Source organism: Chamaea fasciata, unplaced genomic scaffold, assembly GCF_029207755.1.
Source record: "Chamaea fasciata isolate MVZ Bird 193981 ecotype frontalis unplaced genomic scaffold, bChaFas1.0.hap1 SCAF_8, whole genome shotgun sequence".
NCBI lineage: Eukaryota > Metazoa > Chordata > Aves > Passeriformes > Sylviidae > Chamaea > Chamaea fasciata.
Window position 1 is genome coordinate 6,092,744 of NW_027094093.1, and position 16,195 is coordinate 6,108,938.

The following is a 16,195-nucleotide window of genomic DNA, read 5'->3' on the forward strand; positions in this document are numbered from 1 at the left end:
ATGAATGCCAATATATAATTCTCAATACCCAGCAGAGAAAAATCTTTTAATAGGCTGCAGCAGAACAATTTGCCTCCAGAAGAGATTTTTCTCATGCTCCAAAGTTAAACACCACATCTGCTTCAAAGGTAGAAATTTCACATTTCCAGAGGTTTAAAAAATTCTGGTATCATAATTCTTCCTATGCCTTTCCTAAAGAAATATAGAAATATCACAGGAAAGTCTTATTCAGCATGATACTTGGATCTCTCTCACTTTTGCACTGAGACATTTTGACTGGAAATGGGTGTACCAACAGAGCACCTCCTTCTTCAACCAGCAACTTTACAGACATTTGGAACTGCCCCTCTGAAGGTAACTACAGCACAAGATACCAGACAGAGGCAGGATCACTTACATTAGATGTAGATAGAGTTCACAGGTTTCATCTGGTATATTTTGCCAAAAATTCATAGAGTTAAATTTATGGGCCTTTTGAACTAGAAGAATGAAGCTAAAAGTGTCCAGAACAAATAGGACAGACTGAGGGAGGACTTACATACTGAAAAACCAGAGGAGCAAACTGTAAATTCATAGAAGGCTACAGGTATCTTTGATATTTTTGAGAGTATTTGAGCTATTCCTTTAATTGGAATGATCCTACAGAAATATTAAAACCCAAACAATTTTAGGAGCAGCAAAAGAAATAAATAGGTATGATAGAAATAAACAACCACATAATGTAAGAATTCACTATTAAAATGCCATTTTAATAACTTTTTTTTACAAGGAATCCACCTATACACTATAGAAAAATAAACACCACGGAGACTTTTTGCAGCTTACAATACAGCAATGCAGGCACACTTCAGCTGTTGACTTAATTTCACATGAGAATGTAAAACATTGTCCTTAGTGAAAAGTAAGTCCCTCTTAAAGTACTAAAATATAATAAAAGGAGTCATATAAAAACCTGCTGTAAAAGCACTACCCTTTATTCAGTTGCATGGGAGATTGCAAGTGCCTCTGTTGAGTGAAGACCAACTCAGAGGAAGCAGGAACTTGCTGGACAGATTTCATAGTGTTTCCATCACTTTTTTAGGTTTCTCTGATGAGGTGAACCTAGCACTTGCCCTAAATTAAAAAACAAAAAAACAACAGATCCATATTAGAAAATAGCTTGTGTTATGAAGCAAGAGTGTGCAATTAGCAGCATGGTATTTCCTCAAAGCACTTCATATGAGCTACACTGAAAGCAATTCCAACTTTCATGAGCCACCTAGGAGCAATCTCAAACAGGATTTGAAAGCCTAAAAATCTGCCAAAGCAAACCTTCATACCCTGGGACCAGTGCTCCACCACATTCCTTTGGTGATTCTTTAGGACATCTGCTCAGCAAGGTCTTGCCACTGAGTAGATGTCCTAAAGTTCATTAGGAACTGGGAAACCACTTGGCTGACAGCAGCGTTCTAAAGATTGCAGCATCATTCTGTAATGCCTGGACATTATTATCCTGGTGACATGGAAATGACAGGAATTATATGTACTTCTCACAGAAGTGCTGCTCATGGTGTCCCAGCTGTCCAGTACTTATTTCACACTTGGAGTGAAGCAAAATGTGTTATTTCCATAAAGGCTGAAATGTTTCAAGTCTAAAATCTGTTTATCTATCTGTATCAGCCATGCAGCTGCAGTATTTGGAAAAAAAAAAACACCCAAACAAACCAACCAACCCATCTGCCCAAAAAGTCATGGTAATAAAGTTTCTAGGTAAAGGCCTGCTGAGAACAATGTCAAAGTTCCCAAACTCTTCAGGATTTCAGGATGATGTGATGACAGTTTGTGAGCTCCTCCTTAGGACAAGGTTTTTCCTCTGCTACAACCAACATGTAACAAGAAGAGGTAATTAGACTAATTAAGCTAAGTAAATTTGGTCTAGAGATTTGGTGGAACTGTTTTAAATAGCAAAGCTAAGTGCCACTTCAATCCTTTGTGTGCTCTTTGATAAATCTTAGAGCAAGCTAGATGGCTGTATTTACCAGGCTCCAAATCTTTTTTAAAAATCTGTTATGAACATAAGGGAGTGATAAATAAGGGAAGCATTACAGCTTGTGCTGCAGAGAGAGCCCCGCTCAGCTATTACAACAGCTATGTTTGACTTTAAAGCAAATTAACTCGGTACACAGCTTCAGTTAAATTGCAACACTTGCTTGTTTAGACTTGGGAACAGGAGGGGGGCAGAAATCACAAATTCAGTCTCATCTCTTTCACTACAAACTTAGAGAAATGCCACACTTGGTGTAGTTTTAGATACGATTCAGAAAGGTTTCCTTTCAGAGACTGACTTAGTTGTAACCCCCCAATGATGATAATTATTCCTTAAAATGATGCTCTTTATTGGCAATGTGTACAAAGAAAAGCAGATTTGCAGGAGCTGTGAGGGGTAGGAAGGTGGTTCTTACCCAGCTGCCCCCCTCGCAGCCTTTGCTGAATCATTTCCAAACGATGGATGTACTCTGTGAGTGACTGTTCAGGGTCCTGAGGTGGCACAAGGGACTTGTCTGGAGCTGCACTCGGGGACGGATGCAATCTTAAAAAGAAAACAAAGCATTTTCTCCTTCTCATGCTATGCTTTCAAATGTATCCAGAAATTACATTCGTATAGTCAGAAATTCTGGGCAAAGAAAACTGGAACCACCACCACCCCTTCCATCTGTACAGCCGTTCCTGGAGACAAGAGCAGCAAGAGCATCCTTTAGCCTGCTTTGGTTCTACATCAGACCTGAGCCACCGCTAATCCAGTCACACTGAGCACCAGCCAGGGCTGCTGTTATTAATATCCTGTCCCATATAATACAGGTAATTTTTCTTAGCAGGGCTCTCAGAAACAGACACATGCCATGACAGAAGAATAGGGTGGGGTAGATTTAACTCTTTTGGAAGTGCTTGCAGGTCTCAAACTCTCCAAAACGTTTTGCTGAATTCCATGCAAACCAGAAGACAAGCACGGCCCTCCAAACCACTCAGCAAAGTTAACCCCTGCCCCCCATAATAACTGGGAGCATCTCCCATCTTTGCAGACTGACCTGCTGTGTGAGCGGGAGGAGGAGCGTGGGGAGAGGCTCGCGAACCTTGCAGCACAGCTGGATCTGTGGCACTGCCCTGAGTCCTTGTCCCGGGTAGGGGGAGAGCTGACAGCAACAGCTGGGGGCTGTTGCTCTTTCAGGACTTCTGTTCTAGCACCAGAGGCTGTGGCAAATATGAAGGGTTAAAAAATACGCACTAGGAACCACTGAGAACACTATAAACACATCCAATAAACCCATAAAAATGACAGCAGAGTATGCTTCACTTTGGTTTTAAATACAGGTAAATACACTTTCTACAGCTAACTGCCTTTTTTTGTTTGTGTGGGTTTTTTTTTTTTTTGTTTTAACCATATTTAACAGAATTGTTATTTCTACCTCAATTTGAATTGAGGCAGAAAGTTCAGTATTTGAGGATTCAAGCTTTTTTTAGGACTCATACCACAGTGGGTTTATGTACAAAGGTGGTGCTTTCTTATAAAACAAGTATTTCCAACAACTTAGAAACAGTGAAAATTACATAGTACCAGGCTATGAAAAATGCACTATTTAATCTGAATTTTGTTTAGCATTGAAAAGGCACAAGTAATGGAATTTTACATGAAGGGCAACAGCTCCCCAATAGTGGGTGCTGCATTAAGATGTTTGTTGGAATTCTTACGAAGGCATTCATCAGTAACTCAAAGGAACACTCAAGTGTTCCTCAAGTAACTCAAGTCCTTACTGACCTGCATCAGAACATCTATCCATCTGCTCTACAGATTTTCCCACTTTGGTTTTGTTTTTAGATTAAACACATCACTGAAGAGAAATTACACAGAAAACAATGTACTTGTCCAAACACATACCTGCGTTACCTCCCGTACTGTGAGAAATGCTTTCACCCTGTGTGCTCTTCCTACCAACTTTGTTCCACTTCTTCACCAAAAACTTTAACCTTGGTAAGAAAACAAATTTGTACAAGCATTAAAAATAAGCAGAAATACATTAAATTTTAATATTATTTGTTGGTATGGAACCGATTAAGCAACATAAGCAGTAATTGTGGGAATGACAGGAGAATTCTTCAAATTCAGTCTTTGGAATGCTGGTTAGTCCATTTTACCCTGCAACGATCTTTGAACTGCTGAAAAGATTTGCTTGTTTTGGCTCAGCTCCTGATCTCCAGAGAGCTCTTCCTACCTGAGAGGAGGAGTTTGGAGATGCTGCAGCCTTTGCTGTTTATTATGGTATTCATGTCAAAGACTCTGTGTCATCTCCTGATAGAACCTTGCTAGTAATCATTTTAACTAGACAACGAAATTGCTCAGAAATAACCACCTATTACATTTAAAACTGCTTTTTTTTCATTAAATGGGCTCAAAGCCCATTTGGACTTCAGTTTGTAACGCTGTGCACTGGTTCCCAAATATATTGCAGGTGGGTATCACTCAAGTAGCTTTTTCACAGAATTATGGAATGGTTAAGGCTGGAAGGGATCCTAAAGAAGCCCACCTTGTTCCATCCTCCTGCCATGGGCAGGGACACCTTCCACTATCCCAGGCTGCTCCAAGCCCTGTCTAACCTGGCCTTGAACACCCCCAGGGATGGGACAGCCACAGCTTCTCTGGGTAACCTGTGCCAGGGCCTCACCACCCTCACAGGGAAAAAAATTCTTCCCAATATCCCATCTAAATCTACCCTCTTTCATCCTAAAGATGTTTTTTACAAATCTTTAATACAGATCAAACTCAGCTAACAAGTCATGCTTGAACCACTTCTGGAGATTGCTTCTGCTTACTATTAATGGAGGATAAGCCACAGGAACTACCAAATTTTTAAGTTTCCAAGGAAATATCCCATTTAAGAGACAGGGAGTGTTCTGGCTTTACCTTGAGATGGCAATGATGGCTCTGGCTGCACACCTGAACTTGGTGAAAGGCCGGGAGTGTGATGCAGAGAGCTGCAGGTCTGCAGGGGAGGGATAGATTCCCATGCGGGCAATGAGAGAGAGAGTTGCTTGCTCACAGTCCTGAAACCCACCAAGCAGCAGCAGGAGGTATTTCTTCTGATAAACCAGAGCTTTTCTAAAGCTCTCTGCTCGAATGTACTTTCGATATAATCTCTGCAACTGCATAAAGAAAAAAAATTAAATTATTTAAATTTTCTTTTTTTTTTTTCTTCATAGTTTTCTTTTATTTCATAGTTGTTGTTGCAAAAACCCAGCCACAAACAAGGTGCCTTGAGGTCAAATGTCCAGACTGAGGACACAAGGGCAGCCAAAACAATTCTGTACACTGCTAAAACCCACCCAGATTTAAAATGTCAGACCTCTTTAAATCTCCTGAATGTTTTCAAGCAAAACTGTCATACTCAAAACTCTGAAGCAGTTTGACTCTTTATTAAAGAAAATACATCTGCTTAAAAAAAATATTAGCCAGAAAGCATGGTGGGAGAGATGCCTATCAGATTTGATTACAATCAAAGTGTCAGAAAAATAAAAAGTATTTAAGATTAGTCAGCAGGGATTAAAACTAATGAGTGTTTTCTATTTTCATGCTTAGACAAGAAATTCAAGTCTCCCTCTCATTTAAGAGTAGACAGAAATTCCAAAGATCCAGATAATTTCTGATGCAAGTTCCTGTCTAACACTGAGAAAGTTCTAAAGAAACTTCTCTGATGAGGTACATACGGGGAAAGTTTCTAATTTAAAATAATATATCAAACTGTTCATCTAGAAAATCAACCTTTTAAAATAGCAACTGAAGATTATGGCATTTATCTTTCACTTGCTGCTGTAATCTGACAGATCCCTTTTTTCCTCAGCAGATCAGGCTGAAATGATACCTCCTGGCTCTCCAAGCTCCAGAGACCCCCTTTGCTGGCTATCCTCATGATTGTACCTTAGGATGGGAAGTTTCTGCCACTGGCTTGTTTTCAATTTCAGCATTGGCTTTAGCCAGCTGGGCTTCTGCCTGTTTCAACATGTTCTGCAGCGTGTTCCTCTCTCGTTGCCAAGCCTCTCTTTCCAGCTCTTGAACAGGGTCAGCATCACCTGTAGATCTCATCTAAAACAGAAACCTAAAGGAAGTGAGTCACAATGGGTTTTGCACATTACTTCCACAATCAAACATGTCAAACCGAGTAATAGCCCAACTTGATGACAAATTAAAACGTAGTAACAATGAGCCTGAAAACCAGCAATGGTATTCAGGTGTTAAACAGCACAACGGGAAACTGAAATGCATGAAAAGCCCTTCTGACTTTCACCTGACTTTTTTCTACATCCAGAGGCAGCACAGACAGTGAAGATGTATGTTCACATGCAAATACAAGTTGCACATAAAACAAAAACAAGCTGTGAAAAATTCTGAAAAATCACACATTCAATTCTAAGAGTCCGTTGTCCAGAAAAGCTGTAGCTGGCCTGTCCCTGGAAGTGTCCATGGTCAGCCTGGACAGGAGTTGGAGCAATCTGATCTAGAGGAAGGTGTCCCTGCCTGTGGCAGGGGGTGGAACAAGATGGGCTTTAATGTCCCTTCCAGCCCAAATCACACTGTGATTCTGTGAAATTCAGTTTTGTGACAAGTCATCTCTTGTAGGAATGAGATGCAGGACTTCAGCTCCAATTCTTCATGAAGTTCTGCCTCCATAACCCTCCTTGTATCCACTACAAATTTACTGGTCATCAGTTACATCAGTGCATGATGCAGTACATAGCAAAAGAAATAGAAGGGTTTTTAAGGTGGTTGATGTTTTATCCCTTGAAATAAAATCTATACGTTAGAGAAGCCAGTACAAACAACTGACCCCAGTTTCTCCTAGCAACTTATTTCAGCATAATCTGTAGTATATGACTCATCTATGTCCTTGACTTCTACTGCACCATTTGGCAGCTGATTGACCAGACAGCTCCATTTGGCCCAGATTTTCCAAGCTGACATTTTGCCACGTTCCCTGCCTGATACTCCCCAATTTATTGCAGCTCGAGGCGGGGAACAGCAGAAAATTCCTTTGGTCTTCTGAGCATGTGGTTCAGTTCCTTAAAAGAAGAAGAAATTCAGGGAGAAGACTGAAGGAAATAGTGATTCTGGGAAAATAAGAATAAATCAAAGCCTGAAAAGAGGGCAGAGAGGAGAGATGGTTTGTGCCCACAGAAGAAAAGCTATCGAGGTGGAGTTTTTGCTCCCAAGCTCTAGAAAGGCATGTGTCTTTAAAGTGCTCTACTGAACATGTTTTTGTTAAGCAAAACTTAAGTCAGGAAATTTGAGTTCTTTTATTTTTGAGTGGTCAGTCCCCAAAGGTGGCAACTCTGCTCCAACAAGAGTTTTGTCTACAGCTGACAGCTCTAAAGGTTTGTGAGAGGAAAGCTTAACCAAAATAACCCCATGAACTTGGAGAAGAGGCTGCATCCCTCTTCTCAGGGCTGGAGATGATCCATTTGGCTACCACCTGTGTGGCTGCACAGGTGACAGAAGGAAAATATTAACTGTATTTTGTGAGCAGGTAGACACAGAGAGAGCTGCAACATGCCAAGGCAGCTTGTCACACATCAGACTCGTGAACAGAAGGTACAAAAACCTTTTCATGTATCAGTCACAGATCTCCGTCTCTTGCAAGAGAAAGACATAAAACTGCAGTTATCTGGGAAATCAGATGGAATCTAAAAGTTATGCTTTTATGTATTTTGTATCAATAGACCTGGGCTTGGTCTTTGGTAATCCCTGGGCTTGTGTAAAATATTTGCAATACTGCAAACTTGGGTCCTGAGATTACAAACCACTACAGTGCTTTTTGAAAAGTACTTGGTATTTTGGTGGAAAACAACTGTCTCTGGATGCATAAAGAAGCTACAGCAACATATCCCAAAGCTTGTGATCCTTGGATCCATTACATATCTAAGAAAAAAAAAAAGGCTCTCAGAAGCAAACTCTGCAATACAACAAAACAGAGCTGGACATTAAAATATGCTAATATTTTCCTTACCTGAGATGTAGGAGGAGACAATAAATCTGATTTTAGTTCCCTTAACGTCTGCAGTAAAGAGGCTACAGCTTCATCATTTGATGCAGACCAATCGTTAACCGTTCTGTTAGACAGAAATACCTTTTCAGTACCAGGTTGATTTGTTAGAATGTTTACACACATTTAATTGCTTCTTCCCACTACATGACCTTTAAAGTGCTGAGGCTTTACATATGCAATATTTACCACACAAATTACTACAAATACACAGAGAAATGAGCAAGTTCTGTTAATTTTTAAGAATTAAAAGAGCTAAGGGCTCTCAGCCACGACCCACACAAGTTAAGAAGCAGGATGGAAAGCAAAGTGCTCTTTTATGAACTCACTTATCTAGAGTTTTATATATGAACTCGTTCAGGTGTGCAGCCACAAAGAGCAACTGCTGCCTTATCTTCTCCAGCTGTTGTTGCTGCTGTTGCAAGTGGGGTTTTTCAGTTTCTTTTGTCACAGGCTGCGTGGCACTTCCATCTTTGCCTGAGGTACACAAGAGTTCCTCCTGACAGTTTGGAGTTGAAAGATTTCTTTCTTTTTCTCTTTCTTTTAATACTGCCAGTATTTCCTGCAGTTCTTTAATTCTTTGTTCATCCCTTTGGTGTTGCCGTTCCAAGTTTTGCTGTTTGAACAGAGTAAGAAGTAGTTAATTGAATCTTATATAAGTGTCACCACACCTAATTAGCATATCCATCTGGGTGTTCCTTAACTGTCAGACCACTTTTGGGGGAAGGCTTAGAGCAGTGCTTTCCAGGGCCACCAGGAAGCCATTTAATGACACTGGAGTGGGCATTGTCTCCATCCAAGGAGACAATGAAATACTGAAATACCAATACTGTCTCAAGCCATGATTGGGATCCTAGCTCAAAATAAGGGCAATGACATGAAACCTAGTTAGGTTCCATCCTGCATTTAACCCATATTCATCCCCACCTGTGAACAACCAGTAATTCCCAGCACAGGCAGAAATTTAAGGATCAACTTCCCTCAACAATAAACCCCGACACAATCCCTTGAAAACATCTACATTTCAGAAAAGCAGGACAAGAGCTCATTTAATGCATTTTTCAGAAGGCCTTAACAGAAGGAAACATCCCAATCCAAGAACACCATGCAGAGGGTTAAATCCCAGTGTGTGGCTATTTCAGTACAAGGCAGGGCATTCTCACCAGTCTCTCCTGATCTCTCTGCCAGTCCTTCTGTTTCTGTAGCTCTGTCTGTTGCTGCTGTTTCCGCTCTCTCTCCCTCTCCTCTCTCCTGTTCTTATCTTGCTCTTTAAGCAGCTTGAAGAGTGACTGCAGTTGTTCCCAGTCAACTTTCAGCTTGACCTCCCTCTCCCTCTGGGCCTCCAAGGAACGGATCACCTCTTGCTTTTGTGCCTGCAGAGACTCCAGGGTGGCTCGCAGTTGGTCACTGACCTCCCTCTCCTTCTGGGTTTCCTCACAGCACATCTGGACCTCAGCCTCCAGCTGCCTTTTGGACAGGATGGCCTTCTGGTGCATTTTCTCAATGACAGCAGCAAGCTCCATAGTTCGGGCCCTCTCCTCTTCCAGCTGGGCTTGGAGCTCTCGGACAAAGGCTTGCTCCAGCAGTGACTCCCTGTGCTGGCAGGAGGAGCCTTCCTTCACTCTCACGCTCAACTGCTCCGTCAAAACACGCTCGTGATTCAAGGAATCCAGGAGCTCCAAGGAACGATTCTTCTCAGCATCCAGGTTTTTCTGGAGCTCCCTCAGTTTGGTGTGCTCCTGGGACAGCAAGGCCTCGCAGCGGGAGTGCTCGATCTGCAGCTCCTTGCGGAGGTTGTCTGCCACCGTTCTCTCGTGCTCCAAGGACACGAGCAGCTGGCAGTTCTGCACCGACTGCACATCCAGGGCAGCCTGCAGCTCCTGGGCACAAGGAGGGAGAACACATTAATATCCCAGCACAAACACTCCTTTGTGGGACTGGCTGGTATTTAGCAATTTTCAACCTCCTGTTTTATCCAAAAAGGTATTCAAGACTTAACCAGAGTAGTTCAGATATTAAAAACTTAAATTTAAAATTACAAGTGTCGGAGAAATGCTCCTTAGCAATCTGGCACCAAGCAACAAACCCAAAAATTACCATGTTAATGTATCTGCCGGTACATTATTTCTTGGAGATCACTACTTTTTACATCATTCAGTCCCCATTACTAAGTAACATCTGAAACAGCAATAACCCCGTTGTTTCAAAAAGAAAAATCTAAGCAGCAAGAGTGGATGTAAAGCTTCAGGACTTGGCAGCCCATCTCTTCCAAGCACAGAGTAGAGACTGATAAAAATAATCATGGAATGGTCTGGGTTGGAAAGGACATTAAAGCTCACCTCATTCCCGCTTTCTTCCATGGGCAGGGACACCTTCCACTATCCCAGGTTGCTCCAAGCCCTGTCCAGCCTGGCCTTGGATACTTCCAGGGATGGGGCAAGCAGCAGCTGCTGCGGGTAGTCTGGGTGCCAGGGCCTCACCACTCTCACAGGAAAGAATTTCTTCCTTATATCTAATCTAAATCTACCCTCTTTCCCTTTAAAGTCCATCCCTAGGTCCATTCTGGGAGCTAGCCTTTCTTTAGAAGGAAAGGCAGGGACTGCAGGGGCAGTTGTAGGGCACTGCAGACAGTCAGAGCTGGCACTGCTGTCCTGGTAGGGAGGTCTACCCTGGCCCCCACCCAGCCAGCCCCATTTCTTATCTCCTAGAAAGGCAGGGCAGATGTTAAATGGCAGAAGCTTTCCATAATGGGGCTTCAATAAAGATTTGTGAATGCCAGACTGATCTTTGGAACAGCTAACCTCAGGACAAAGCACTTTTCTCCTGGCCTTGGAGTACTCTGTCCTCCTTGCATGAGCAGGTTTCTAGAAAAGGAGGAGGATGGTAGCAGCATTTCCTAACCATGCAGCAGTAACAAATATCCCAACAAAAAGCACTCATAGGCCTAAACACCTACCAGGAAGATAACAGGAGAAGCCAGACTACAAGGAAATAGTCAGAAACGTGTTTCCTCACTTCGGGAACTCAAGTAAAATTGTTTGGAGTTCTTTGAGAGAGTTTAGTTTTGGGGTTTAAGAAATGGTTTATGGTAAATCTTCCTCCTTTTCCATTTATTGTCGGCCTTTTACAAGCACTGAGTCATTGTTATTACAATTTTGGACAGAAAGTTGTTCATTTGTTTTCTGTTCTGTTTAGAAGGGAACAGGACGATTTTGGTTAACCTCCAAAAATACATATTATATTGAAAAGGCTCCACTTACTCTCTGCCAAACCTATTTATCATTGGGTGGTTTTCTTTATAATCTCAGAAATCATACACTTCACACCCTCATGGTAAGTTTGCTCTGGAATTAAGGGTGCAGTTACACAGCTGTAGAATCTGGCTGTCTCTACTCAGCAAGGGAAAATGAGAAAGGAAAAAACGCTAAGATGTGGAAAAAAACCCCCAACATGGCATTCAACCTTGGTTTGTTTCTGCACGTGCAATTAATGAAAGCAACTGAAAGCTTTGATTCTGCGACAATTCAGAAAAGTGCTGTGCACATTCAGAAAAGGGATGGGGGTTTTAAGAGTTACTAAACAAAGAACAGTGGAGGTTGAAGAAGACTGCACAAATAACCTGCTAGTTAACGTCATGCCCCAGGGGAGCTGGGCGTTACCTCCATGGCCTTTGTCTTTTCATCCTCTGCTTTCCTCTGCTGACGCTGCTGTTCCTCAAACCAACCTCGCAGCTCAGATCCCTTCAGCTGCTCAGCCTGCAAGTCTTCAAGTGCAGCTGCCAAATCCTTTTCCTTTTTTTCCAATTCGACACTGCAAAGTTCAAAACAACATTTCTATGAGCAGAACAGAACATCCCTCACCAGCATCACAAGCAAGACGTTTCGGGTTGGTTTCCCTGAGTTCTTTCTATTGATTTGTTTCTTTAAGGTGGCCTCTAGTCTTTCTAAAGAGGGTCAGTTTTCAAGTCACAGCTAGCTAGCATCTGAAAACATTTACCACCCTGCAAGCCAAGCTAGAATTGCTCAATTTACTAACAGTTAGGAGATAGATTATTTATCCTGGCAGAGTAAAGCAGTTTGTCCTGTGAGATGAGAGCAAAATATTGGCATACACTAAGAAGGGAGTGGGAAAGGAACATACCCAAGATGACAGAATTCAGTAAAGAAAACATAACCCTTGAAAGTGAGAAATCCTAGTTTTCCTCCCTGTGTTTCCAAGTGCTAAGCCCTTTATGGATCCAATTAGTATAAAGCTCTTTCAGACCTGCTGATAAATCAAATAAATGAATAAATCTGCTTCTCACCGTAAATGATTTATTTCCCTCTGAAGCTCTTCCAGGGATTTATGCAACCTTTCATTCTCTTGCTTACTTTCAGAAAGCTCTGATTTCAGGGATGCTTTTTCTTGATTCAGGAGATCACATGTTTCAGAGGATCTTTTCTGCTCCTCAGAGAGGGTGCTGTGCAAGTCACTTACAATAGACTTTTCCTGCTGAAGCTTATACTCCAATAGTTCAACTGGGATAAGAAAACACTGTAACAGTTATGTGTATTACAGAGACCTTGACAATATGGTATCACTTACACTAATTCAAATTAGGAAAAAAATCAGCTGTATTGAAGTGTTCTTGTCTGAAGAATTAATCTCTTTTCAAACATGAGAGTAAGCAGCAGAAAGATGCACAAACAATATGATTCTATCATTTGGATATTCTGTAATATCGCTAATGGATTTTAAACCTCATTAAACAAACTTATCCACTTACATAAACATTTTATGACAGGAATCACTATATAAGAACCTGTTTTGCCAGCTCTGTTCAGGCTAGTGAGTTAAGGGAAACAACTCTCCCTAAATTTGGAGGCTCCTGTTTGATAAGTATTTAAAAATAATTAATATACCTATGTCTACAGTATTATGTAAATGAAATTAGCAATAAATTTCTGGATTTCCAGAAAACTTGCCTCTATTGGACTAGTGCATGTGCTATTAAATGGCTGAATCCTGAATATGATGGAAAAACAAAATGAAGGAAGAGGCAATGTTTTGCTTTGAAGAGAGCTGTTTATTTTTGACCAAGGTCACTTGCACTTGTTTCTTTCTTACACAAAGGGAACCTGCTGTGAAAACCAAGCCTTGCTTATTTAGTCAGGAAGGTGGTTTAGCAGTGGGCTTGGCACTGTTTATGGTGGGACTCCAGTGTTAAAGGTCTTCCCCAACCTTAATGATTCTGTGATTCTCTAGCAGCAAGCATATAGATAAACCATTCTCTGCAAACAAACAGGGGTTTTACTGTCCTTGCTGAGTTTTCTCCATGTATACACTATTTCAGCTCTAATGCTTTGGGTTATTTTACAGTTTTCCTTTGCTTTTCATAGATTTGTCTTAACTACTGATACGAGAAAGAGCTGCTAATATCATGGGCTCCCTGAGTGCATTCAGTAAAACTGAGGAATTGTACAGCATCCACTTCTTTGCAAGACACCTTTTACCTTTGAGGCAAAAAGGAACTGATGTAGAAGACGGAAACACCTGACAAAGACAGTAAGAATTACCTTTCCTCCTGAGCTGGTGCTCCTGTTTGTTCCCATGATCTTCAGCCTTGGTAAGGGTTTCCTGAAGCTGCTGGAGCTTCTCCTGGTTCTGAAGATGTGTCATACGGAGCTGAGCTCGGAGGTCCTGGATTTCTGAGAGCAGGCTGTTCCGGTCCGAGGAGAAGAGGTGCTCCACAACCATCTGCTTCTGCTCCTCCTGAAACAAACCAAGGCCTATTCAAACTGCAAGGCTATTTCCATATCTTCTCCAAGGATAAATACTAAAGGAACTCTTGCAGTACAAGTTTTGTACTCAAATTACTAAGTTCATGCTTCACATTAATGCAAAATGTTAACATTATGTCAAAAAGAAAAGCCGCGCTTCACTTGCCTTGTTGGGTTTATACATAACAATTACTACAACCTAGAAACTAAATATTATTGGCAAAAAGCCCCCAGATTCAGAGTTAGTTCAATATATATCCTTTGCAAGAGAGCTCTGTGAAGTTCTAGACAAATGGGAAGGAGGGAAAGAATTCAACCAAGTATTTCCTGTACACTGTCACAGTCTTTCTTGATGGCAGCTAAAATACTCAATAGGCTTTGTAACCTATTTATTTATTTACCTGTTTATTTAAGCTATGAAGCCTAACCATGTACAAAGTTTAAGAAAACTGCTACCACAACAGAAACTCTAAAAGCTACTGATCCCACGCCATCTTCATTAACACACAAGATTTAACAACAGAAACAATAAAACTGAAAAAAAATTAAAAAATGAAAGAGAATAAAGAAGTGATTTATGAGCAGAACACTTTAAGAGCTTTCCATACTTGTTGTTTCATGATATATTCCAGCTTTTCCCCTAATGAACTTGCGTCACCAGATGCAGGATTAGAGAAGTGAGACTTCAAGTCAATTTGCAACACATTTCTCTCCTTCTCGAGCACACTCTGTACTGCTTGTAGAAGTTCTCCTCTCCAGTCAGCAGCAACACCTGAAGTTTCCTGTTAAAATATATGTTTTTAAAATCCCTCAACCTCTAGCCCAGGGTCCTTCATACCATAAGAGTATCTCTGTTCATTTAAGCACTTTTAAAAGTGTTTAAAGGGTATTGTCCCTTACTCCTCAAACATATATATACACACATATGCCTTTTAACATCTTATATATATAATATACATTTATATATATACACAACCTGGTTCCTTGGCTTTAAAGGGTGTTTTATCACCATACCTTGTCTCCTCTATCTGCCACCTTGCTGAGGTAATCCTTCAGTGACTGGATAGCATCCAGCAGGGATAATCCCTCCTTCTGCCAGCCCTCCACTGCCACTCGGGCCTGAGGGACGTTCTTCAGCTCCCTAAAACCAAAGGGATGCTCCGACAAAGCCAAGATTTTGCGGCTCTCCTCATACACCATCTTCAGCACAGTCTGAAAAGAAAAAAAAAAAGAAAAGATAAAGATAATATTAGGAAACAGGCATCAGCATCCTGGCAGTGTAAGAGTAGGATGGGATGGTACTAGACAACAAAAATAAGGACTCTGTATCAACACACTGAGATACAATTAAGCATAAGTTATTATTTGTTCCAAAGGGCTGTACTTTACCTTTTTTTCTGAACCATTTTGCTAACTTTTCTGGGAGTAAATTAAATTCTGAAGCTATGTTACTAAACGCCAGTGATGCCAGAAAAATGAATTATGTATTTAGACAACCTTGGCTTAATTTAGCAAATTATGTACAAATATCAACTCCCAAAATAACCAGTTTCAATAATTTACACAGTGGAAATTGTTTCCTCTGACATTGTCAGGCCAAATAATATATTTTAAGTAAATTCCCTGTTCACAAACTATTACATCATGCACAGATGTTTCCTGGCCTCTTTTCAAGGAAGGTCACTGGAGATTTAAATCCTTTTCTTACACACATCTCATCAGAAATATCCCAGCTTCCATGTGGAGCTGTTCCTCATTGCTACACACTTCAACAACAACATAGAACACTTGTATTTAACTCTTGATGTTCTTTCCTTGCACTTTTTATTTGAATTACTTTTGAATTGCTTTTCTGTCACTGGAATCAAAAGAGCGATTACTTCAGTGATCAATGAAAACCTTTAGTAAACATTAACATCAAAAGCACAGTAAAGTGTTCAAACTAAACACTCAGTACTGGAATATGCACCCAGATCATACGGCCAGTAAAGTCTACATTGATGCTCCAAAAAGAAACTAAAAAAAAAAAAGATCTGTTTCTTAAGGTAAAATAAAATTCACCTCTTCCACAACGTCTCTGACACAGACTTTTTTTAGACACAGAATCATAGAATGGTTTTCAGTTGGAAGGGACCTTTCAAGACCATATCTAGTCCAACTCTGCTGTGACAGGCATGGGGAACATCTTCTATTATTTCAGGTTGTGCAAAGCCCCATCCAATCTCATTTTGAACGGATTCTGGGATGGACTTCTAGAGATCCACCACCTCTCTGTGCCAGTGTTTCATCACAATAAATTTTGTACTTATGTCCAATCCATTTCATGGTCTTACAGGGCAGTGAGGTGAGGCTGAAAGGTCAGTAGTTTCC

General features: G+C 40.9%; 1 protein-coding gene across 10 annotated transcripts in view; it reads right to left on the minus strand.

The window, feature by feature from the left end:
• Positions 1–720: 720 nt before the first annotated feature.
• Positions 721–16,195, minus strand: part of PCNT (pericentrin) — a 70,463-nt gene continuing 54,988 nt past the window's right edge. For 9 of the 10 annotated variants that reach the window (XM_066189493.1, XM_066189495.1, XM_066189496.1 and 6 more), the window contains 14 exons: positions 14,840–15,037; positions 14,434–14,607; positions 13,622–13,817; positions 12,370–12,583; positions 11,726–11,876; positions 9,230–9,946; positions 8,396–8,682; positions 8,031–8,133; positions 5,948–6,112; positions 4,937–5,175; positions 3,914–4,002; positions 3,066–3,228; positions 2,442–2,569; positions 721–1,113 (listed from right to left, as the gene is read on the minus strand). In XM_066189493.1, coding sequence (XP_066045590.1) covers positions 1,070–1,113; positions 2,442–2,569; positions 3,066–3,228; positions 3,914–4,002; positions 4,937–5,175; positions 5,948–6,112; positions 8,031–8,133; positions 8,396–8,682; positions 9,230–9,946; positions 11,726–11,876; positions 12,370–12,583; positions 13,622–13,817; positions 14,434–14,607; positions 14,840–15,037 — 2,868 coding nt within the window. In that variant the 3' untranslated portion in view covers positions 721–1,069. Of the gene's footprint in view, positions 1,114–2,441; positions 2,570–3,065; positions 3,229–3,913; positions 4,003–4,936; positions 5,176–5,947; positions 6,126–8,030; positions 8,134–8,395; positions 8,683–9,229; positions 9,947–11,725; positions 11,877–12,369; positions 12,584–13,621; positions 13,818–14,433; positions 14,608–14,839; positions 15,038–16,195 lie in introns of those variants that run through there. The other variant, XM_066189499.1, reaches the window with a different exon arrangement.